General features: G+C 47.1%; 1 protein-coding gene across 2 annotated transcripts in view; it reads left to right on the forward strand.

The window, feature by feature from the left end:
• LOC146010069 (uncharacterized) overlaps positions 1-26371 on the forward strand; it is a 146784-nt gene that overhangs the window by 113508 nt on the left and 6905 nt on the right. The window contains exon 5 of one of the 2 annotated variants that reach the window (XM_083150943.1): positions 1484-3031. In XM_083150943.1, coding sequence (XP_083007069.1) covers positions 1484-3031 — 1548 coding nt within the window. Of the gene's footprint in view, positions 1-1483; positions 8071-26371 lie in introns of those variants that run through there. The other variant, XM_083150942.1, reaches the window with a different exon arrangement.

Below are 26371 nucleotides of genomic sequence, written 5' to 3' on the forward strand. Positions count from 1 at the left end.
TACTCAGGTGCCTGGGGAAGTATCCGTGGTCCCAGGTGCCACGTAATAGGAGTCTGGTGGTGGCAGCGATCTCCCCGCCCACTGTATAGTGGGTGGAGTCAGTAACAGGCGGTTACTGATGGTAACAGGGAATCCCCTATTGGCCAGGGACCGTGAGACCAGGAACTGCTATCTGTGGACCCGAAGGGCGTAGCCAGAGCTTAAGGGAAGGCGTCCGGTCACATGGAGTCAGGAGCCATCAGCCCCTATTATTGTCCTCTTCTCCTCCGCACATTAGATCATTGTTTGCTACCAGCCCAGAGATCTGACCAATCCCCCATGTTCTCCAGTGACTTCCCTACATCATCAGTAGAAGGGACAGGAATAATAGCAGTGTACAGGGTACAATGGTATGGAAGGTCATGTGGCATTACCCATGGTTCTCCCTTTACTCTACTCTACCACCTGTTGTATTACCCATGATCCTCTCTGAGCTCCAAGACATGGGGTATTAAACCTTATTTTACCTGTGTAATACTAGGGAACAGCCAGAATTGGGTCAGAGAAAAGCAAGCCACCTATACTGGCACCAGGAAGGGGGAAGCACTGGTCATCACCATGGTCACTAGGCAGATGGGAGGCAGAAGGATGAGATGGTTGCCATGCTCAGACTGGCACCTGTCATCCACAGTACCACAGGCGCCCAGGGAGAACCAGCACCACCAGACCCAGTAACAAGGAGTTGGGCTTCAGCTTGCTGACTTAGTAACCAGCCAGTGGTCAGGGCTTTGTGGCTCTATGTACGTAAGACCCAGGATTTGCACTGGATGGATGACCTGCTGGTTCTGCATGATAACAGCAGGAGAGGCTGGTTAGCCTGTGATCAGCATTATCAGGTGGATCACTGTTACCAGGATTACCTTGTAGCAAGTCTGCCTGTTCCTGATCCTGTTGGGGCACCAAGAGACTGGTGTGTGCAGCTAGGATGGTGTGGCATGGAGCCTCTGCTAAGCTGGGGTGCTGGGCTGTCACCTGCTCCTCAGTGCAGCTCTTACCCAATGTGACCAGTCTGGGTAACCCAGAGATGCCAGCTTGCCCTTAGGACCAGCTTTGGGGCATCCCTTATGCCTTCCCTTTATGCTCTTTGTTTCTGTTCTGTTATATTACTGTTCTCCTTGTTAGGATTGTTGTTCTCATTCCTGAATAGTGTTTATCCCCTCTCCCCTGTTCTTTACTCCTAGTCTGTCTTTAGGGGCTTTGTTAGGCAGAATAGTGACACCCAGTCTTACAGTTCTCTTACACTGCCCGGCTCCCAATACTTCAGTGTCTCCCAATGCACTAATATAATAAGGGTTACCTCATCTACATAAATCCCATTATTTGCTACATGATATTTAGTACTGTAGGAAAGTATTTATAACGGAATAACTTGTACTCACTGATAGTATGAAATGGGTGAGGGGAAAGGGGAAGAGCGATATTTCTATATCTATGTTATTTCCAGCAGATGGACACAGAAGCAGGAATACCTCGGAGGGACGTCTTATTCTGTCTCCAGACTATAAAACAGAAGATAACATCACACAGGATTCTCCAGAAGAAACCTCCATTACCCTAAATATACAGCCAGTGCTTCACAGTGCAGATAAATCACCTGATACTTCTGATTCTGAGGACTGTTCTCCTGGTAACTCAGATACTGCTTCACATAGAGCAGCTCATACAGGTGCTGACATATTTACCTGTTTTATAAATCAGTCAGTTTTTATTAGACATCAGAGAACTCACTCAGGTAAGAAACCATTTCCATGTTCTGAGTGTGGGAAATGTTTTACCTATAAATCATCTTGTGTCCTACATGAGAGAACTCACACAGGTGAGAAGCTATTTCCATGTTCTGAGTGTGGGAAATATTTTACTACGAAATCACAGCTTGTCCTACATGAAAGAACTCACACAGGAGAGAAGCCATTTCCATGTTCTGAGTGTGGGAAATATTTTACCATGAAATCACATCTTGTCCAACATGAGAGAACTCACACAGGTGAGAAGCCATTTCCATGTTCTGAGTGTGGGAAATGTTTTTCCCAGAAATCACAGCTTGTCCGACATGAGAGAACTCACACAGGTGAGAAGCCATTTCCATGTTCTGAGTGTGGGAAATCTTTTGCCCGGAAATCACAGCTTGTCCGTCATGAGAGAAGTCACGTAGGTGAGAAGCCATTTCCATGTTCTGAGTGTGGGAAATCTTTCACCCAGAAATCATATTTTGTCCTACATGAGAGAACTCACACAGGTGAGACACCATTTCCATGTTCTGAGTGTGGGAAATATTTTACTACGAAATCACAGCTTGTCCTACATGAGAGAACTCACACAGGTGCGAAGCCGTTTCCATGTTCTGAGTGTGGGAAATCTTTTGCCCAGAAATCACATCTTGTCCGACATGAGAGAATGCACACAGGTGAGAAACCATTTCCATGTTCTGAGTGTGGGAAATGTTTTGCCCAGAAGTCACAGCTTGTCCTACATGAGAGAACTCACACAGGTGAGAAGCGATTTCTATGTACAGAATGTGGGAAATATTTTAATCATAAATGCGAGCTTGTCATTCATCAGAGAAGGCACACAGGTGAGAAGCCATTTCCATGTTCTGAGTGTGGGAAATGTTTTACCTATAAATCACAGCTTGTCCCTCATGAGAGAACTCACACAGGTGATAAGCCATTTCATTGTTCTGTGTGTGGGAAACTTTTTACCATGAAATCACAGCTTGTCGTACATGAGAGAACTCACACAGGTGAGAAGCCATTCCCATGTTCTGAGTGTGGGAAATGTTTTGCCCGGAAATCCCAGCTTGTCCGACATGAGAGAACTCATACAGGTGAGAAACCATTTCCATGTTCTGAGTGTGGGAAATCTTTTGCCCGAAAATCACAGCTTGTCCGACATGAGAGAACGCACACAGGTGAGAAGCCATTTCCATGTTCTGAGTGTGGGAAATGTTTTACCTATAAATCACAGCTTGTCCAACATGAGAGAACTCACACAGGTGAGAAGCCATTTCCATGTTCTTAGGCCTTAATTCAAACCTAATTACTGGGCCGTGAGTTTTCAGAGCCCAGCGAACAGGTAGACGCCACTCCATACAAGTACATTTCCGCCCATATGCACATCTGCAAATGCTATTACAGCTGTGCAAAGGTGGAAATTCATTCAAGGAAATGTGGTGATCACCTGCGCACCGAGTGTGTTGTTATGTTTCTATAAATGCTCCGGGTAGTGCTGCTGGGGCTCAGGCTGTTCTCCCTGATTTGTTATGTAGAAATGGTTTGTTGTGGGAAACAGTGCTCAGTACCCTATCTCTAACATGCTGTAGTGGGGCAGAGTGATGGTAATCAGGCAGTGTGATGTTGTTACAGTATAAATACAATCTGTCACTTGTTTCTATAACTTCCTGAATTAAACCGTGTATTGCTACGTTCCGTGAATATTGCCCGCATGTGAATGGTCCTGATTGCTGTGAGTAGGAGAGATGGGAAATGTTTAGCACTGCAGATGGATTGCTGGTTAAAAGAATATTTACATGTTTAAAAAATGGTCTGTATCTGAAAACAGTACACATATACAATGTAATGCAATGAAACATATATTAAAACCATTATTGATGCTTCTCTCCATGGATGCAGAAAAGGCATTTGATTGGGTGTATATGGCCTTTATGGAGGCGGTCCTGAGGCGCTTGGGTTTGGGCAAAAAATATTGTCACTCTACACAGCCCCATCAGCCGAGGTCAGAGTAAACAGGACACTTTCATATAGGTAAAACATTTCCCACACTTATGCACCAAAAACAGACAGGGGTGCCCCTCTCACCTCTGATCTTTGTACTGTGTATGGACGTATTAGGGAGCGCGATTAGGGGGAACCCTAGTATCACTGGCCTGCAGGTGGGTAAATTTAATCATCGCCTGGCACTTTTTGCGGATGACTTGTTCGCAGTTATAACCAACCATTTCCCTTCCCAACCTTTATGGAGGAATTTTGCACTCGTTGGCAAACTGTCTTTTTTTTAAATTAATTACTCAAAATCTACATCACTTAATATATCTCTCTCTCTAACTCACAGGCCTTTACCTTAGCATTGTCGTTTCCATTTACCTGGCACCCCTCCCACATAAAATATTTAGGAATATGGATACCTAGATCTCTCCCTATGACAGTTACCATTAATCATGCTCAACTTGGCTCACACAGAAATTTTCCTGGCTCGGCCGTATAAATATAGTAAAAAAAAATATCCTCCCCAGACAATTCCACTGAAGCTCCCTCCACAATTTCAATCAAAGGCTCACAACGTTAACAGCCACTTTGTATGGGGGTGGCCAAAAACCTGGGGGTGGCACAACCACTTGTTCAGGCTTGAGACCCAGGGTGGACAGCAGCTCCCTATGATCTTCAGCATACTATCAAGCCACAATTCTATATAGGATTATGGACTGGTCCCGCCCGGGCTCTGATAGTAAACAGTGGGTTAGCTTAACAGCACGTTCTGCAAACCTTAATTTACAGGCCATTCTGTAGATCCCTACGGTCAGAAATTCGACTGTGGGCCCCACTTTAGCCCAATGGAAAAAGCTCCGTTTAAAACCAGGAATTTGGTCAGTCATCCCCGCTACTCCCTATTTTCGACAACCCAATGTTCCCCCCTGAACTGTCAGGAGGAGTAGCCACAAGATGGAGGAGGGCGGATGTGACGTGGGTGAACCACATTCAGGTAGGGGGGCATACTGAAATCCTTTTTGGTACTTTGGGGGTTATTTTGGTTCACTGTGGACAAGTTCCTTCTTAGATGGACAAAACCATGTGCACTGTGACAATGCAGACATAACTGTAAGGGACAACTAGTTCTATCTCCAGTTACGTCACTTTATATCATCAGAGGGGAATAGCTAAATTCCAGAAACCTCACACCCTTTGAGTCTATGTGCAATCAGTCCCTGGCCCCCACACATATAGTATCAGGTATCTACAAGATCCTGATACATGATTATTTTACTGACAACCCACACGCACGTGCGTCCCAGTATCGCGGCGACTGGGCAGCGTCTCCCTGCCTGTCTCCTCTTCGGGGCGGCGAAGGTGGCAGCGGGGACACACCCCCCCCCCCGCTAAGCTCCGTTGCCACGGGGCGTTCGAGCATCTCGTGCACGCCCCTGGTGGTAGCCGGCCGCTGGCGGGGGATGGCAATAGAATCGCCATCCCATGCAATGATGTGGCCGGCTACATCTGTATAACAGCCGCGTCCGAAGGAGCTGGTTAGGCCGACCTCCGATGCTGCCAGGTCTTTTAGGAGTTACAACGTGCCCACCGAGTCGGGAAGATGACAAGAGGAAACGCTAACTACAGGCAGAGGGTAAGGTGGAAGACCCCCGTAAACAGGGTCTCAGGGAAACCTGGGAGCAAGAACCCCTGAATAACTTGACACAGAAAACTGTAACAATACACAGGATGGGACAAAAAAACAATAGTAAATGTCTCTCAGCCAGGGGCTCTGGCTGAGAGACAGACTGACAGGCTGACGGACCAGCAAACAATTCAGCAGTGGAGGAACACGCTGTCTGAGGCTTTGGGAGCACACAGGATGCTATAACCGGCACCATCGTGCAGCCAGATGTCAGTTTACATAGTGAACTCCCCGCCTACAGGTGTGGGTGCAGTGCTGCTGCCGGGCGCTGGGTAGAAGTTCAGGTGTTGCCTAGAAATGCCCCAACACCAGTACGCCTGTCAATCACCGGCGGAAGTGCGGGGCATTGCCCCGAGACCGCCGCCCCGGCTGCCGCTGACCCCCACCGGACCCCGTCCCTGAGCCTCCCACAGGAAGAAGCACTCAAGGACGCAGGGGATCCACGGCACCTAACAGATGGACTTTAAAACAACCAGGTCCTATACATCCCTGGTACCCACCAGTACAACGTACTAGTGCTTGCAATTCTATAACTCCTCCTTTCCTTCCCTAATGTTTTTCCCCATTATAGTTATTTGTTGTTGTCACTTGTTAAGCTATTTGTTCATTGTTATAAAACAACATGTTGATGACGGCCCGCTGCCAATAGCTACTTCATCACACAACAGAAAGATTACACATACGATATCCATGCTAATTGCACTTGTATGTCTGTTTTGCATGTATACCTTTGAAATGTCTTTAATACCACAGTGGAGTCCGTGTTAATTATCGCTGCACGTGTTGTGGAGGTTGTCAACTTTTCAAATAAAGATTTTATTTAAAAAAAAAAAAAACAGTATTGAGGCAAGATGAGAGCTCAATCATAAAACTAAAACAATATAAAGATATAAAAATGGAGTTGAGGATGTGGGAAAAACGCTAATGTTCAAACCTGCAGGTAGCGGCTTGTTAGTATTGATAACGAGCAGCGATCCGTCTTACTCTTTGATGGGCACAAACTTTTATATATTATACTTTTTCAAAGTATTTAAATAAGTAATTGGCTGGTGTTGGTTTCTGGTGCAGACTGCGGCGTCCCGTCAGTTGCATCCGGATTATGTTAATTGGTCAGTCAGATTTGACCTGGGATGTTATATCCTAGCTGCCCAGGTAGGACTTTCTTTCTTGAAATGTAAATTTTAATTTAAAAAAAAAAAAAAACTTTTATTAGGTTCCGTATTAAGATAAATGGGACAAACAAGCCTGTTGTGTTTAAAATTTCCCTTTGCACCCGTGGTGCAGTGAGCTTTCAAAATATAAACTATGCACCTCAACGGTGTGTGGGGAAAAAGATTGTTCCAAAATTAGGAACAATTGGTTGCGAGTGTGTACCCAGTGTAGCCAAGGCTTACGTTAACTGGGATTAGGAGGCAATTTACATAGAAGTTTTTTACTGTGTAGTATCCATCTGGGTTACATTACCTTTGGTATGGCGACTGCAATGTAGTATGATAGGGAAGTAGGTTAGATACAGTATTCAGTTATCACTGTTGGTTACAGTATATCAATTGTACATACAAAGATTCAATATGATGTAAGTAGGGGTTGAATTCCCAGTGTCAAAAAGGTTTTAAACAATGTGGCAGGTTTCAAACCGGTTTTAAATACAATGTGTCATTGTCATTCTTGATTGTATCAAAACCCTTATCAGTTTAAGGTAGACCACAATTTACAGTGAGAGTTTGAATACAGTATAGGTAGGGGTTTAGTTCCCTTTGGTGCAAAACATTGCAAAATGTATAACAGTGTAACAAGTTTCTATCAACAAAATAACTCACCCTAATGTAATTCTCTCTGCACATTTTACATCTGCCCCCCTGCAGTGCACATGGTTTTGTCCCTCTAAGAAGGATTGTGTCAGAAAGAGTGAACTAGTATAAGGCCCATAGTGTGTGGTTTCCTGTAATTTCTATACAAAGGCTGCAGCAGCCGCCACAGTCCTTAAACATGTTGGTAGAGCAGATGTACAGTGTCAATTAGATGTAATAGTAATAGAAAAAGTGTCAGTAAGAGAATCCTGTAAGGAATTTGTGGACATCATTAGATCATAAACATATTGAATCAGCATCGTGGTAGCAATCATGCAACTCCTTGTGGGACATAGTGGGGCTGTCAATAAAACTTTGGCTTATTTGAGTCCTCGTATATTGGACTGTGCTTTAAAATAAGTCCTGACTATCTGCTATTTGATAGTAAGAGATATGCAGGGCATAAATCAACGACTAGATGACTGTAATACTTCCATAACTGTAAAGTGAATTGATTTGCACTAAAAAAAAAAAAAAAAGAACAATCACATTGGGCAGATAACCTGCAATAACAGAGTGTTGCAAATACTATGGGTGTTACATAATATGCCTTGTTGTAAAATTTGGAAAAAACTATTTCTGCCTCAGATTTTAGAGGGTATTGTGGAATCCATGGAAGTTTTGGGCATCTTACTTAAGTTTAATATATATTTCGAGGGTCCGCAGGAATCAAGGCACCCATGCTGAAGTCTTTGGACACAGGCTCCTCCCTTCTGCATCCCATCATGCTTCAGTTTGTTTTAGGTGCCCACAGGAGTGGTGCTATGCTGATCGGCTGCTGCTGCAGCCGCCGTTTTTTCCTTTGGATTTTAACAGTATACTTAGGTTTTTTATTATTTTATTAACTTAGTTAGTGCAGGTTTTCCAGTGTGTTACTTCTGACAGAAGTTTGCACACACTGAGAGCGCAGCAGAGGCTGACAGAAGCGCATCCTGTCAGCTTTCTGTGTGCAGACGGATGCTGTCTGCTCCCTCTACACAGCGGATCACCTCTATGCAGCAAAGAGGTTTGCCTGGGCCCAGGGGGGGTCCTGAACCGGCTCCTTACATAGAAGGGGATCGTGGGGGAAGGACTTCCCGCGATGGCGGCCGCCATCTTGGATGGGTTTATAGACTGAAATCCCTTTAGGGAGGTGAAGTCTATTACAGGTGTCCAGCGCTGCTGGATGACTCCAAGTGATCCCGGAGAGAAGGGGAGGCACTGGAGGCGAGCAGAAACAATTGTGGGAGCGGCTAAAGGGTGAAAAGCGCCAAACAGGCAACCCTACCCCGCTGAAGCAGAGACTTGGGGCCAAATGTAATGGGGTGAGAGTTTCAGAAAGTGAGAGATTTTGGGAGAGTTTTCCCATGTTTTTTAAAGCAGCAATCAATTACTCATTTGGGCAAGCAGTGATGAGAACTGCGGACCCTCCCAAAGGACCGGCTCGTGAACGTCCCATGGTTGAGCTGTGCCACCAGGATGGATGACAGAGAAAAGGGGATTTTTGTAAGAACTTATCGTTTGAACCCCTTTCTCTGAGTCCATCCTGGTGACACAGCGATCCCTCCCTTACGCTCAGTAAGTCATACTGTTCATGTGTGTCATGTTATGGTAATAGGATTGTGGGTACTTATGTAGTATCTGGGCGCCCGATTTTAAAATTGGGTCGGAAAAATTGCATCGAATCGCATCCAATATCGCATGCGATCCGATGCGATTTTCCATAGGATTCAATTTTAACATAGTCCTGTTCATTTTCCCACTATCCAAGTGGGCACAGAGTTGATTTTATAAAGCGTGGCGAGCGCAGCGAGGCGAGCGGCCGCGGATTACTTAAAATGTTTTCCGCGTCCGCTCGCCACGCTTTATAAAATCAACTCTATGCCCACTTGGATAGTGGGGAAATGAACAGGACCTTGTTAACATTGAATCCTATGCAAAATCACATCAAATCGCATCTGATTGTATGCCTTAAGGTAAGACATACAATCACAAAATCGGGCGTCCAGATACTACATAAGTACCGGATTGTGCATATAAGATGTCGGGCATTGTACGGAGTTATGTATCCTAGTGTGCTTTAGAAGTTGAACTGAAGCATGATGGGATGCAGAAAGGAGGAGCCTGCATCCAAAGACTTCAGCATAGGTGCCTTGGCTCCTGCGTACCCTCCTACATCCCAATGTTAGCTGTGTCACCAGGATGGACTCAGAGAAAGGGGTTTAAACGGTAAGTTCTTACAAAAATCCCCTAGTAACCTGCATGTCAGTGGTCCGTAGATGTTCAGAAACTTGTGACAGGCTGAGTAATGGAAAACTCAGTACTAATTGCTAATGCCCTATTAGCATCACTCGTATCCTCTAACCCCACGAGGGTCCTCATATCGGTTAGTGCCTTCTTACAGCGGTCTCTCATGGCTTCCTGTTAATAATACACAATTTCTTCCAAACTCTGAGGAAAAACAATAATTAAATCATTATAAATCTTTGAGATAACAGCATGATTAGTTGTGCTGCAAATGCGATTACTAGTAGCAGTACCCAGTAGTGCTGCACCTAATTGTGACCTCCATTCCTTATTTGTGGGCTCATGACCAATGGAGCTAGTAAAGTGGCAACATGCAATCAGATAACTCAGTAAGGATAAAACACAACTCAATATGCTTATAATGATCATTATAAGGTCTGTATTTTTACAGAATTAAATGCATCAATTTATGAATTAATCGCTTCTCTGGAATGGTCACACCTCTATTGACTGGGGTTTAATTTGCAAAGCAAGCAGAAGCAGTAGCATTGTTAAACTCCGGCATCATATTAGCATTTGTCACTGGAAAAAACAGCAGTTGTTTAAACACATGTTGATAAAACAACATTATCTCATGAGGGAGGCAAAGGGGAGGGGGCTGGAGGTCATCCTTGGGTATGGCTGATCACTGTCCCATACAAACATTGCAATGACTTAAATCTATTCATTGTGCTTTTTTCAAAAGAGAAAAAAATATATCTTTAATTCTAAGATCTTTCAACACATACTTGTTTTAAGTGTCCTTATTATGGAAAACCGTTCTGTAAAGGTGAGTACACACGGGAGCAATTTCATGTAAAATCGCTGGGAATATGGTCGCTGAGCGACCATATTTGCCAGTGATTTGGAGCGCAGCTGGCGATAAATTGCCAGCTGCGCGCTACCGTGTGCACTGCCTAATGGTCGCTGGAGCATGCTCCTGCAACCAGCGGCTTTCCCCGGCGATCGCTGTGCCGGGAGGTCAGCGCCGGGGAGATCAGCATTGATCTCCCCAGCCCCGTGCCGCTGCTCCCTCCCTCCTCCCATCAAAGTGACAGCAGCAGCGTCTGCTGCTGCCGCACTCCCCCTCCGCCCCGTAGCAGTGTCTCCTTTTCATCGCTGATGAAAAGGAGACACTGAGCAATATGATTGCTGGGGATATATTGCTAGCAATATATCGCTAGCAATCATATTGCACCGTGTGTACACAGCATAACACTCCTTGGATATTTCACATAATTTATACCCCTTTTACACCGCCGAAAAATGCGGGTCAGCGGCGGGACAGACCCGGATCTTCGGCGGTGTAAATCCCTAACGCCGTGTCCCTTTACACGGGACTTCTACCCAGGTCCTGACCTGGGTAGAACACGGCTAGGACCTGGGTAGAGGGCGGTGTAAATGGGAACGCCGGGTCAGACCACCCGGCTCCCATTTACATGAATGGGGAACGTCCAACCTGTGGACCGTAGCGTCCGCAGGTTGGACGGATTGTCAGTCTGACACTGACAGCCGGCGCTGCTGTCTTCTATACTCTGCAGACAGCAGCGGCGGCGGGGGAGGGAGGTGAACGGATGCCTGTGTGCGGCATCCATTCACCTCCTGTCCAATGGCGGGGGGAGTGTGCGCGGGGACTGGGGGCAGCCTAGCTGCTTACCTTAGTGCTGGGCTGCCCCCAGCAGCGTTCCGGGTACGGCGGCGTCGATCGGCGCTTGAAGATGACATCGCGCTGTCATCTTCAAGCACCGGGGAGGGGCGGTGCGGGCGTTTAAGCCCGTCCGATGTAAATGCCCCTAAACGCCGGGTCGCACCGGCTTCAACCAGGGTCCAAAAAGCCGGGTGCGACCCGGCGTTTTGGTCTAAAAGGGGTATTAGTAATAAACTTTACTTATAAGGGATGTTCTTTCTGATCAAGATAACATATCAGATACCATTTAAATATAATGACAATTGTGTATGCATGTGAATTAAATACATTTATTTTTAACCTTAGGAATGGACCAGTGGTAGGGGGAATGTGAGATGGTTCTATAGGAATAATTTTCCTGAGTTCATTCTGCTGCAGATGCATTTGGACCTTCTCTTCAGCATAAGATGAAATCAATATACATGCTCTCTCTCTCTCCTTACATGGGTCATCCCATGAGCAGCTTCTGCATATGCCGGGAGGAGGGGTTTTGGAAGCTACTGGTCTGCCCCCACCATCTTTACATAGGCCATTAGCCCTTTGACTGCATCCATTCATCATCCATTGGCACATTCCTGTTAAATACACAACTCTTGATGCTTTATGAGCTTCTGCTGGTCAATTGTAAAAACATTAAATTGTATAGTGGTGTGATTCACAACAGTGGCCATCTTATTTTTGTTTAAGAATGCGATGTTGACAGTATAGTGGAGCAAGGACAGCCAGCTAGTCTCCACAAACTTGTCAACATTATGAGAACAGGGCCACACATGCGTAGACCCCAAGGCCACTGAATCTTTCCCTAGTAACAAGGAAGTTGGGTGATGGGTGAATTATGACAGTATGATTGAAAGCAGAGCTTGCTAATTACTCAATGCTTATGAGTAATTAATTAATGTGATTTAAGGTTTAAATATCAGAATAATAGAAGGAAGAGGAAAGCAGTTGAGGAAGAACAAGCAAGCACGGGGCTGGAGGTAACGATGAAATGAGGTTTAATGGCGGATCACTGTCCTTGATAGGTTTCCATTTTGATTTGATTCAGAATTATTGTTTAAGTAGTCATACATTTTTTTACAAGTTGGTGTGCAATTATTTCAGCGTTTGCCATTATAGTTAAGGGTTATAGAGTAATTTTCCATAACTACGCGTTATCACTAATTAGAATATTGAAATGGAACGGTTTTCGCCTTAATCACCCAGTGCCCTTCTTCATGCCCCAAAAAAGAAGATTCCCCCTCATTTCCTCAAAAACATTTTGTTCAAGAACACTTATGCAGCATGGCTGGGTGCGAATAAAACCATAGGGAGAAACCCCTCGTCCTCAAGACAGACCACCTTTTGGGGTAACCCTCTATTTCTTCCAGGCCTACATAACTCTCACTTTTGGCTTTGGAGGAAGGCAGGGCTTAGTTCTATTAGAGACGTATTTGACCCAGGGGGGGGGGGATTAATGACCTTCTCTGCGCTACAGGAGTCATTCCCTATTCCTATCAGGCAGATCTATATGTACCTGCAAATTACACATTTCGTCCACACTTTACCTAAAGCAATGGATTCAGAGGGAATACCTGACCCCATTGAATCCTTACTTACTATTTCTCGCACTTGTCCATTTAGAATTCGTTATTACCATATAAGTATTAAACCCAGCCACCTGCAGGGCATTTGGAAACGCACTTTCCAGTATTGGAAAAAAGATATAACCAAACTCCACGAACTAGACAATATACTTAACCATAACCAAAATGTAGTGAAATATCTACACTGGCCCTTATTCTGGTTGACTCGCTCGGGCGCGAATTCTCACCCTTGCGAATCAGCGTTTTCATGGGAACACCCTTGAAATGCTGGGCGTTCACATATGCTAATGGCCCAGGCCGGCACCCCACCCTACTCTCCACCCCCTGCTCGAAAGGCAGGGAGCGTGCACTTGGCGAACAGATTTTGCGCTAAGTTTGCATGCTCCCAGCATATACACGAGCAGAAATGCTGCTGCATGTACGCAAAACATCGGTTCCGGTGTCAATTTGCGCACAACGGACATATATGGTTTTGGGCGCACTATTTCCATAATTTCTGGCAATGCAGAGAGATTGCGACCTTCCATTTATCACTTAGGAGACACCCTTTAGCATGTACTGTATATATTACGAATACTTCCACTGGGACACAGATTGTTTTTATCCAAGTTATCCGCTGCAGCCTGTAAAACAATCCTGTCCCAGTAGCGACAGGTGGAGGGACAGGAGAGAAGTTAGTGATGGGTGGAGGGCAGGAGAGGAGTAGAGATGGGCAGAGTGCAGGAGAGGAGTAGAGATGGGCAGAGTGCAGGAGAGGAGTAGCGACGGGTGGAGGGCAGGAGAGTAGTAGTGACAGGCGGAGGGAAGGAGAGGAGTAGAGATGGGCAGAGTGCAGGAACGGAGTAGTGACAGGCAGAGGGCAGTAGCAACGGGTGGAGGGCCAGGAGAGAAGTAGTGATGGGTGGAGGGCAGGAGAGGAGTAGAGATGGGCAGAGTGCAGGAGAGGAGTAGCGACGGGCAGAGGGCAGTAGCGACAAGTGGAGGGCCAGGAGAGAAGTAGCGACGGGTGGAGGGCAGGAGAGGAGTAGCGACAGGCGGAGGGCAGGAGAGGAGTAGTGACAGGCGGAGGGAAGGAAACGAGTAGAGACGGCCTGAGGGCAGGAGAGGAGTAGCGCCGGGCAGAGGGCTAGGAGAGGAGTAGCGGAGGACAGGAGAGGAGTAGCGACGGGCAGAGGGCAGGAGAGGAGTAGCGATGGGTGGAGGGCCAGGAGAAGAGTAGCAGAGGGCAGGAGAGGAGTAGCAATGGGTGGAGGGCAGGAGAGGAGTAGAAATGGGCGGAGGGCCAGGAGAGGAGTTATGTGTGCCTAGCACCGTTCTGCTGGCTGCGTTTTGTTTATGGACAACACTGTGCCCATTGTAATCAACAGGTTGACAGGAGAGAGACTGTGGCACACATCACCATGGTAACAAGTGGCAAAGCTACGGGAGACAGTAAAGGCTACTGGGTGCCATCCCTGAAAGGGGCACTCTAGCTTTATGCAACCAACAGGAGCCAGAGCTGATCTAATCCGGAGGCGATACATTTGCCACAGTGAAGTGACACGTAACTCTAGTACTAACACATTTCTGATGTTCCCAATCTTTATATCATTCTCTCCCTTAATAAATGGGGGCAGTGTGAGAGGCTATGTAGGAGACCCTTACTTTATGTCTGGCCCTGCTGTGGGGAATTGCCCTAATACCCTAGGGAAGGGCTGCAGCCAAGATAGGGCAGGACACACACTGCTGCTAACAAGTCTATGGCAGAGGGTGGGACAGGGCCCCAGTCACTGACTGTATTGGGATATACAGCTATTATGTCCCCCCCTCAGCCCCACAGCACAGGTGTAAGGCCGGGAGGCGCCGTCTTACCAGCAACAGCAGCTCCCGGGCGTCACATAGAGACTCACTGTATATTAATATCACCGGCTATTTGCCATCTTTCCCCCTTGTCTATGGAGACATTCACCCGCCGCCGTCCGCTACCAGACTCTTCCTGGCTATGCGTTCCAGCATACTTCCGGATTTTGCGTTCCAGCATACTTCCGGATTTTGCGTTCCAGCATACTTCCTGGTTAGATGTCCCCCGTCGCTCTGAGTTTCACGCTCGTCAACGTGCAGCCCCCTCCTCGCTTCCGTGGCGTCATGCAGCAGGGACAGGGGAAGCGGTGAGAGCGGCAGCGGGTTCCCGGGTGAGTGGTGTCCCGGTGCCTATGATCACTCTGCAGTAGGGGGGGGGATTGGTTTGTATGTATGGTCACGTGACTGTTGCCTGTTTCTCATGTCAGAGTTGCCAGCACTGATAACAAGTTGCGGGCTGCGGAGGAGGCAGCGGGGAGGATCCAGTGTTGCGTCCGGCAGCGTCAGGTAATCACATCTCGTCAGATAAATCACATGTGATTTATCTGGCGCACAGTGTCAGCTTCCCTGAGCCGTCAGCGGGCTCCCTGATCCTAGGCTGTCCCTATGAGCTCACAACTCCCGGATCCTAGGCTCTCCCTATGAGCCCACGTCCCCTGTGCCAGGAGACCTGGAGCCGGTTTCTATTTTTTTATAGTTTTTATTTTATTTAATATTATATTAATAATATTGATTTAATAATATTGTTACTAATGCTGTGTACATACGGGGTAATATGATTGCTGGGGATATATTGCTAGCAATATATCCCCAGCAATCATATTGCTCAGTGTCTCCTTTTCATCAGCGATGAAAAGGAGACACTGCTACGGGGCGGAGGGGGAGCGCAGCAGACGCTGCTGCTGTCAATTTCATGGGAGGAGGGAGGGAGCAGCGGCACGGGGCTGGGGAGATCAATGCTGATCTCCCCGGCGCTGACCTCCCGGCACAGCGATCGCCGGGGAAAGCCGCTGGTCGCAGGAGCATGCTCCAGCGACCAGCAGGGAGTGCACAGCTGGCGATTTATCACTAGCTGCGCTCCAAATCACTGGCAATATGGTCGCTCAGAGACCATATTCCCAGCGATTTTACCTAATATTGCTCCCGTGTGTACACACCTTAATATAATTATTTCTAGTTGTCTCCAAATGTTTCAGTGTAGCCCCCCACCCCCACTGCCCCAGCGTAGCTGCTCCTAAACTGTAGCCCCCCCCCCCCCAGTAATGTAGCTGGGGTACATATATTGTTAATTAATGGTATAATTGGTTACAGGACTAGTTACAGTTTTAACAGTTGTACGTGTAGTGTGTCCCCTGCTTGGGGAGGTGTGCTGCTGAGGTGAAAAGTGAGATGTGGAGAGGAGGGAAAGCGCTTAGCTGACACGCATGCTGAAATAAATCAAAGAGAGTGATAACCTAACGAACTGTGCTGATGATAAACAGGGTAGTGTGTGTGGTGGGTATGATAAATAGTGCTGGTCTGGGGGAGTGTACCACGGATGGGATTGTTGTGGCAATGAATATCTACTGAAAGTGAATAACAAGCAGTGCTCTGTCACCTCCGGGCTGAGCTCCAGCAGCATATGGTGTCTGCGCGGCTCTCTGTGGACTCCTGTGTTACATTCTTATAACTATGGAGTCTACAGAGAGCCGTGCAGGCAATCAGCTGCCGTACACTGCCGGAGCTCAGCCCAGAGGAGACGGAGCACTGCTTCTTTTACCGCTCAGTGCTGTCACTTCGTTTGTGACAGCCTGACAGGAGGACGCTGCGGCGGCTTCTCAAGTTCTCTCCGGCAGCCGAGCCATTTCCGGTGACGTACACATGCTGCGGGGGGGCGGGAGGAGGATACAAACATATAGATATATCGGATCTGATACATCATGGGTGCAAAAGCACCCACGATGTGCCCATGATGGGTCAGATGCCGACATATCTTATGTTCAGCAGGTCCGATCACCTGATCAGATCCGATGCGCACGGGACCGCGCATCAGATCAGATGTCAAACACATGCGATTTTTGGCCGATGTCACCCGATTTATCGGCCAAAGTGCCGATATCGGGTGAAATCGGCCGAAAATCGCATAGTGTATGGGGGCCTTTACTGTTATACAGGTGGTGTAGACTGTGGTGCTCTGTGGTATAATGCAGGTGGAGCAGACTCTGGTGTCCTGAGAGTATTCTATAATCTATCTAGATCAGAGTGTTGTGCCCTGTGACTAATACCTGGTTGCGCTTAGATTTGATTGATAACCCAAACTTGTATATATTTACTTTATTACCTTTAAATATAATGGCATCGCTGAAATGATTGCACACCAACACAACCTTATTATAAAATGAATGACAATGCTTTACTTAAAGAACAGGGCAGCATGGATGGTGTAATGGTGAGCATTACTGCCTCACAGCGCTGAGGTAATGGGTTCTATCCCCACCATGTGTTATATATACGGGGCAGTACGGACGGTGTAATGGTTACATTACTGCCTCACAGCACTGAGGTCATGGGTTCTATCCCCACCATGTGTTATATATACGGGGCAGTACGGATGGTGTAATGGTGAGCATTACTGCCTCACAGCGCTGAGGTAATGGGTTCTATCCCCACCATGTGTTATATATACGGGGCAGTACGGACGGTGTAATGGTTACATTACTGCCTCACAGCACTGAGGTCATGGGTTCTATCCCCACCATGTGTTATATATACGGGGCAGCACAGATGGTGTAATGGTTACATTACTGCCTCACAGCACTGAGGTCATGGGTTCTATCCCCACCATGTGTTATATATACGGGGCAGTACGGACGGTGTAATGGTTACATTACTGCCTCACAGCACTGAGGTCATGGGTTCTATTCCCACCATGGCTCTAACTGTGCGGAGTTTGTATATTCTCCCCGTACTTGCGTGGGTTTACTCCGGGTACTCCGGTTTCCTCCCACAATCCAAAAATATACAGATAGGTTAATTGTCTTCCAACAAAATTAACCCTAGAATGTCTGTGTGTGCGTGTACATGTGGTAGGGAATATAGATTGTAAGCTCCACTGGGGCAGGGACTGATGTGAATGTTCAAATATTATCTGTAAAGTGCTGCGTAATATGTATGCGCTATTTAAGAAACTGTTAATAAATAATAACCGCTTTATTACAGGTATTTGCAAATGCAGACTAACACAAGAAACATAAAACTGACTAGCTAATACTTAAACAGTAATTCTAAATCAAATCAAAATGGACACCTTTCAAGGACAGTGATCAGCCATGATTAAACCTCCTTCATAATTACCTCCAGCCCCCTGTGCTTGCTTGTTCTTCCTCAACTGCCTCCCTCCTCCTTCTCTCTGATATTTAAACCTTAATCACATTAATTAATTACTCATAAGCATTGAGTCTTATTGGCAAGCTCTGCTTTCAATCATGATGTCATAATTAACCCAACTTCCTTGTAACTAGGCAACGATTCAGTGGCCTTGGGGTCTACGCATGTGTGGCCCTGTTCCCAAATTATTCAGTTTGTGGAGACTATCTTTCTGTCCTTGCCCCATTATGATGTCAACTTCACATTCTTAAGCTTCTAAAACCAAAAACAATTCTCTATTAAAAATCACCTTTACATCTACCAACAGTAGATGCTTAGGAGCCACCGGTTGTTGGAGTACTTTTTCACGGGTGACTATACATACCTCTTTTAGGTCCATCTATTGGACTGGGATATCTTCCTCTTCTAAGTGACAATAGCCCCAATATACCACAACAGATGAGCATGAGAGATTGACTGAGCGTGTGTGGCTAAGCGAACCGCTGCTATTTTTTGCTAAGGCAATTTGATTGTAATATTAACAATATTCCAATAATAAATTACAAACAGGAAATATACAACCTGATTATTGTGATAGGTCACACGAACTAGATGGCTACACGTGAGGACCAGCTAGAAGTCTAGCACATTTTTCAAATGTCTGTTGATGTTCTGTCTAAATGTCATATGTGACCCCCCCCCCCCCCTTTTTTTCTTTGATTGACGGTCAATGATAATGCATCAATTGACCATAAAGTAAGGAATGCTCCCAATTTTTTAGAATAAGAAGCCAATAAAAGCTATGTTTTAAATGAACTAATCATATCAAATTATTGAATAAAGAGTGCGCCCAAAAAGGCACATTTGTCTTTTTCTGTATGCCTCTTGCATACAACCTCCCCCTTACTCAGTTGCAATGTGAAAGTGCCAAAGTTGATTTACCGGTTAAAGTTAACCGGCATTTCAACACGGTTAAAAAGCAGAGTCCGTTTTAAAGCCGTTTTTTAGGCAGTGTGAATGGCTCTATTTCAATGGCTTGAAACGTGTCCCTTGGGGGTTAAACGGGTCGAATTTTGAATGGTATTAAATGATTTTTAAAACGGTTTTCACCTGCAATGTGAAAGGTCTCAAGGCTCAGACCCGTTTAAAGTCCCATTTAAGAATAGCGTGTCATCACCCATTTCTGCAATGTGAAAGCAGTATTAGAGGGAACATTGGTTCTGACCCTCCCCACAACCAGGAAGTTTGTGGGGAGAAGATTGTAGAAGAGTGCACACGTTTTTGGAGCATTGCTGGTGATATTTAATTAATCAAACAGCAGAATGTAAGGAGCTGCAAGACCCTCTCACATGCTGAATCAATCAGCATTACAGCAGAAACAATGACAAAATCCACAGAGACGTGCTCTGCCAGCCATGGTGATTGTAGGGATGGCCATCGACCATCGATGATTCAAAATCATCGATGGTTCATGGCCGATGTCGAATACTTTAGCCATCGATGGGGGAGAACCCCCGACACCCGCGAAGCCCTGCCCCTGTGTTTTGATTGGCCCACAGGCCAATCATCCAAACATAATGGATGACCATCGATATGTAAAAATATCGATGGTCAACCATAGCATAGTTTAGCACTATCGATGGCCAGTTGCAGAATTGCCATCGATGGCAACCATCGATGACAATGGCAACAATGGCCATCCCTAGGTGATTGCTGCACTAATCCGTCCTGGCCCCTACCCCTCCTTTTATACTGTGAAAACATCATAGGTGTGTGCTTTTTTAACCCTGAAAAGCCCATTTGAAATGACAGGGACTCATTTCTGCTGTAAAAACGTTTTGAACAGCTTAATTGTTTTACCTGCAATGGGAATGGTACTTAAATGGTATTTAAAACGGTAATCTGCTGCAGTGGGAATGCTAATACCGTTTTAAATACCATTTAAGATTACCAGTACTTTAAACGGGTCTGCAGTGGGAAAGCAGCACTAGAGTGAACACTAACAAAGGGTAGGCAACAAGCTAACGCCACCTGCAGCAATAAATAACAATATTTGAGAAAACAGAGTATAACAAAAGTATAGAATTGTTGATGCGTTATTTCTGTTTTAACATACCAGACCTACATACAGGACCCTTCCCAAAGGGACACAGTTCCCAGCTCCTGGGCTTCACACTTTCATGCATAGTAATATATAGTAATCTATGGTAATGCATACCTCCCAACTGTCACGATTTTAGAGGGACAGTCCCGATTTTCGGGTCCTGTCCCGCTGTCCCACCCGTGGCAGGCATTGTCCCGCTGCGGGGGGTGGCAGTTGGGAGACCCCCCAATCTAGTAGAATAGACGCTGTGCGCATGCGCACAGCGTCTATTCTCGTATGAAAATGAGGTTGCGGCTAATTAGCATAAGCCGCGCCCTCATTTTGCATACGCCCCGCCCCCTTTTCGGGCACTCGCGCGGCTTCGCCACGCGAGTGTCCCTATTTCTACAAATCAAAAGTTGGGAGGTATGGGTGACCCCATGATACACGTCCTTATTAACAAAAGTGACTGCAACCCTACATGCATTACTATATATTACTATACATGAAAGTGTGAAGCCCAGGAGCTGGGAACTGTGTCCCTATGGGAAGGGTCCTGTATGTGGGTCTGGTACTACAGTCACAGGGCACAACAGTCTGGTCTACAGCGGGACACCAGAGTCTGCTCCACCTGCATTATAACCACAGAGCACAACAGTCTGCGCCACCTATAAAACAGTAATAGATTATAGTGTAACAATAATACTAGATGTGATTACCTGACGCTGCCGGACACAACACTGGGTCCTCTCTGCTGCCTCCTCGACAATCAGCAACCTGTTATGGGCGATTGGGCGGCCAAACTCAAAAACATTTCCGGGCCCTGCATTAACTCATAATGGGGGCGGAGTACAATGGAACGCACAATCCGGAAGTAGACTGAACCGCATAACCCGGAAGTAAGTGGAACGCAGAGCCCGGAAGTACAGTGGGGCGCAGAGGCCCTCAGCACTGAAGTTCGCGGAAACGCACAATCCGGCTGATTGGAGGCGCCCTTTACCGGGAATTGAGGCGTGTGTGTAACCTGCTGTTGTGTAAGGGTGAGAGTACCTACAGACGGTAGGTGAGCGATGGGGAGGAGCGGGTAACATAGATACACAGTCAGTGTCTGTGTGACGCGGCCCGGGAGCTGCTGCTGCTGGGGACACGGCGCCTCCCGGCCTTACACGTGGGCTGTGGCTGAGGTGGGACATCATAGCTGTATATCCCAATACAGTGACTGGGGCCCGGGCCTGTCCCACCCTCTGCCATAGGCTTGTTACCAGCAGTGTGTGGCCCCTGTGGCACAGTATTATTCCTCTTTATATAGCAGTTATTATGGTGTAGATGGGCACCAGCACTGGGCTCTTATACTGATAAATATGTGTATAAATCAGGGCTGAGAATTTGCAGCGGCCACAGTTCAGCTAATACTTCCCCCCGCTGGAATGATATCCTCCTGTCAGGCAGGGCAAACGCAGGATTTTCAGAAGGGGGTTTCCAGAGGGGTGGAGCAAAGTACGGAGATGGACACTTAGGTGACCCAGTATATGCCGGGTCAGTTAAAGTATTATAGATAGACCAAATGTATATAAATAATAATAATATATACATACATACATACATACGCAGGGCCGTCTTTCCCATTGGGCTTAATGGGCAGTTGCCCAGTGGCCCAAGGGTTGTAGGGGCCCACCCCAATGGGGAAGACAGCACTGTCCTGGAGAATGGCGGCGGGTGATGGGAAACCAGGCAGCGACTGTCCGAGGTGACGCAACAGCGGCGGTGATCCAGGCAGTGGGGGGCTTGATGTAGCAATCTGGGTGGGTTGTGTCGGGGATCTGGGCAGCAGCTGTCAGCGGCGACTCAGCAGTGATCCAGGCAGTGGGGGGCTTGATGTAGCAATCCGGGTGGCTTATGTCGGGGATTTAGGCAGCAGCTGTCAGCGGCGACTCAGCAGTGATCCAGGCAGTGGGGGGCTTGATGTAGCAATCCGGGTGGCTTATGTCGGGGATTTAGGCAGCAGCTGTCAGCGGCGACTCAGCAGTGATCCAGGCAGTGGGGGGCTTGATGTAGCAATCCGGGTGGCTTATGTCGGGGATTTAGGCAGCAGCTGTCAGCGGCGACTCAGCAGTGATCCAGGCAGTGGGGGGCTTGATGTAGCAATCCGGGTGGCTTATGTCGGGGATTTAGGCAGCAGCTGTCAGCGGCGACTCAGCAGTGATCCAGGCAGTGGGGGGCTTGATGTAGCAATCCGGGTGGCTTATGTCGGGGATTTAGGCAGCAGCTGTCAGCGGCGACTCAGCCTTGATCCAGGCAGCATGGGCTTTACGTAGCAATAAGGGCAGCGTGTGTCTGGGATCCAGGCAGCAGCTGTCAGTGGCTGTCCAGGCAGCGGCTACTCAGACCTTGATGTAGCGCTATTTGCTGAGTGGGAAGCGCTGTTAATTTTGAAAAGTCTGTCCGGACGCTGATTGGCCGGATGCTCAGCCAATTAGTGTCCAGGCAGTCTTTTCAAAATCTGCAGCGCTTCCCGCCCGGTGGCAAATAGCGCTACTGTACATCAAGATCTGAGCGAGCTGCCTGGATGTCCGCTGACAGTGGCTGCCTGGATCCCCACCACATGCCGCTTGGATAGCTAAATCAAGCTCCCAGCTCTCTCACTGCCTGGATCACTGCTGGGTCACCACTGCCTCTGCCTGGACGTCCGCTGACAGTTGTGCCTGGATCCCCGCCACATGCTGCCCAGGTAGCTACTTCAAGCCCCCAGTGCCCCCCGATGCTGCTGCACATAGGTGGGTGGAGAGGTGTTGTGAGGAGGAGAGGGGGCCCTAAAAAATATTTTGCCCAGGGGCCCACTAGATGGTTAAGACGGCCCTGTACATACATACATGCAGGGGCGTCAACAGCAGTGTAGACCCCTGGGCATAGCAATATATTGGGGCCCCTACAGATCCTCCAGCGATAGGGGTGGGGGAAGCTTTGATGTCCCGCGGGTGGTAGTGGGTATTATATCCACCGCTCAGCATGTAGGGCCTGGATCAGTAATTTCCACTAAGTACCCCTTTACTGCACAGATGCTGGGAGATGAGGTGGGAGAAGGGGGCATTGGGCTGAATGAAGGGGCCCTGATACATAACTTCCAGGATGGTAGAGGATGTTTAATATGCAGAGGAGGGGTGTATAGTGGAGTGGGCTTATTATTCATAATTTTCTGGTGGGAGGACAGCTTGCTTGACTGCAGATATCTCCAGTTCCTGGAAATAGATTTCTTAGATTATAATGGAATTAAAAACTAGAATATCCCACCTACCAAATGGTATTGGGGACTAGGGGATCAGAGTTCAGGATGCAGAGCAATCTGTCAACGAGTATCTACAACTACATACCAGGTGTGTGGAGCTGGAGCAGTAACCAGCTGCTGGGAGGCTGATATCTCTGGTTCTGGGAACAATAGAGACAAGCTACTAGTGTCCATCAAAGGGGGAGAGTCCCAGCTTTTGGAATATATCCTCAGAAAAACTCTAAAGGTGCCCACACACTAGAACGATTTTTGGGCCGATAAATCGGCTGATATATTGTCCGATGTTTACCGATAATCGGTCGAAAATCGTCCGATTTTGGCCCGATCCGCGCTCCCGTGGATCTTTAGCTGAATCTTCTGATCTTACGTGCTGCACAAAAGATCAGAAGTGTGAGTGAGGTGGAGAGCGCTGTGTGAGATGGCTTCAGGTGAGGCAGTGTCTGATTAGTGTGAGCCATGTTTCTGCTATTGTCAGAGGGGTGAGGTTGTTTAAGAGACAGATAACCTAGATGGAGGCTGGGTTGTTACAGGGTCTGCATTCCATCCTGCATGATTAAAGGTTTTTGAAAGTTATAGGAGAAGGGTGATGTGTTTTATGTTTGTTGGATTCCTGTATTATTACTAATTGGATCTTCATCTAATGGGAGGGGGGGATGCCTGGATTTAGAGATAAATCCCCAACTAATAGAAGCAGAAGGTGAGAGAGATTACATTTATAAATAGTGACTGTAAGATGTGTGTGATTTTATATATGTAATTAGGGGGGAAGATCTGTGTGATGTTACGGTAGAGGATATAGAGGGAGAAGAGGAGATGGATCAGCAGTGTAAGGAGGAGGAAATCCCTACAGATACAGGCACAGGTGAGTAATAATCACATACACATTTGTGAGTCATTGTGTATAATTGCCCGGTATATTTTACATGTTCTAATTAACCAGCTACTAGATGTAGTAGATTTTTGGGAGCTCTGGAAAGAGATGATTGCTGAGACCACTGATCATGAATGGTTTCCAAAGATATATGGAAAGAGATACATAGAAATAGTGGTAATGTCACCTGGTAGGCTACTGGATTCATGACCCGTCCTACTGGAGATAATCTGATGTGTATATATATGTAGCATTAATTCAGTCACTGCGTGTCTCCTGCAGATGGGCCCAGTAACAGATATACCCCAGAGAGATGTCCCCGTCCTCTGTATTCCCAGGATAATCACATATATACCATGTCCTCAGTCACTGCGTGTCTCCTACAGATGGGCCTAGTAACAGAGATACCCCAGAGAGATGTCCCCGTCCTCTGTATTCCCAGGATAATCACATATATACCATGTCCTCAGTCACTGTGTGTCTCCTACAGATGGGCCCAGTAACAGATATACCCCAGAGAGATGTCCCCGTCCTCTGTATTCCCAGGATAATCACATATATACCATGTCCTCAGTCACTGCGTGTCTCCTACAGATGGCCCAGTAACCGGGATACCCCAGAGAGATGTCCCCGTCCTCTGTATTCCCAGGATAATCACATATATACCATGTTCTCAGTCACTGTGTGTCTCCTACAGATGGGCCCAGTAACAGAGATACCCCAGAGAGATGTCCCCGTCCTCTGTATTCCCAGGATAATCACATATATACCATGTTCTCAGTCACTGTGTGTCTCCTACAGATGGGCCCAGTAACAGAGATACCCCAGAGAGATGTCCCCGTCCTCTGTATTCCCAGGATAATCACATATATACCATGTCCTCAGTCACTGTGTGTCTCCTACAGATGGGCCCAGTAACAGAGATACCCCAGAGAGATGTCCCCGTCCTCTGTATTCCCAGGATAATCACATATATACCATGTCCTCAGTCACTGCGTGTCTCCTACAGATGGGCCCAGTAACAGAGATACCCCAGAGAGATGTCCCCATCCTCTGTATTCCCAGGATAATCACATATATACCATGTCCTCAGTCACTGTGTGTCTCCTACAGATGGGGCCAGTAACAGAGATACCCCAGAGAGATGCCCCTGTCCTCTGTATTCCCAGGATAATCACATATATACAGTGTCCTCAGTCACTGCGTGTCTCCTACAGATGGGCCCAGTAACAGAGATACCCCAGAGAGATGTCCCTGTCCTCTGTATTCCCAGGATAATCACATATATACCATGTCCTCAGTCACTGTGTGTCTCGTACAGATGGGCCCAGTAACAGAGATACCCCAGAGAGATGCCCCCGTCCTCTGTATTCCCAGGATAATCACATATATACAATGTCCTCAGTCACTGTGTGTCTCGTACAGATGGACCCAGTAACAGAGATACCCCAGAGAGATGCCCCCGTCCTCCGTATTCCCAGGATAATCACATATATACCATGTCCTCAGTCACTGTGTGTCTCCTACAGATGGGCCCAGTACCAGAGATACCCCAGAGAGATGTCCCCGTCCTCTGTATTCCCAGGATAATCACATATATACCATGTCCTCAGTCACTGTGTGTCTCCTACAGATGGGCCCAGTACCAGAGATACCCCAGAGAGTTGTCCCCGTCCTCTGTATTCCCAGCACTGTACAGAGGAGACTCACAGAACACCACAGGAGGATCAGGTAGGTGGGATATACCATAGTGAGTTCTCACTACATGATCTGTAGAGAAGCTGTGTGTGTCTCATACATTGATATATTACTGTTATTTAGGGTGGAGGCCTGACTGATATTAAGGTAGAAGACACAGAAGGAGAAGAAGAGACTGTTGTGACTGATATTAAAGTAGAAGCTAAAGAAGCCAAAGAATCGACGGATGTGAGGAGGGATCAGCAGTGGAAGGAGGAGGAAATCCCTACAGATATCAGCACAGGTGAGAAATAATCACTTATTACAGAGAGTCACATATTCTCCTTGTTCTGTCACTACAGCGTCCTCTTAACCTGCACCCTCCTCTGTCACTACAGCGTCCTCTTATCCCCCACCCTCCTCTGTCACTACAGCGGCCTCTT

The sequence above is a fragment of the Crinia signifera genome, chromosome 6 (assembly GCF_055691185.1).
Source record: "Crinia signifera chromosome 6, ASM5569118v1, whole genome shotgun sequence".
In the NCBI taxonomy this organism is placed as follows: domain Eukaryota; kingdom Metazoa; phylum Chordata; class Amphibia; order Anura; family Myobatrachidae; genus Crinia; species Crinia signifera.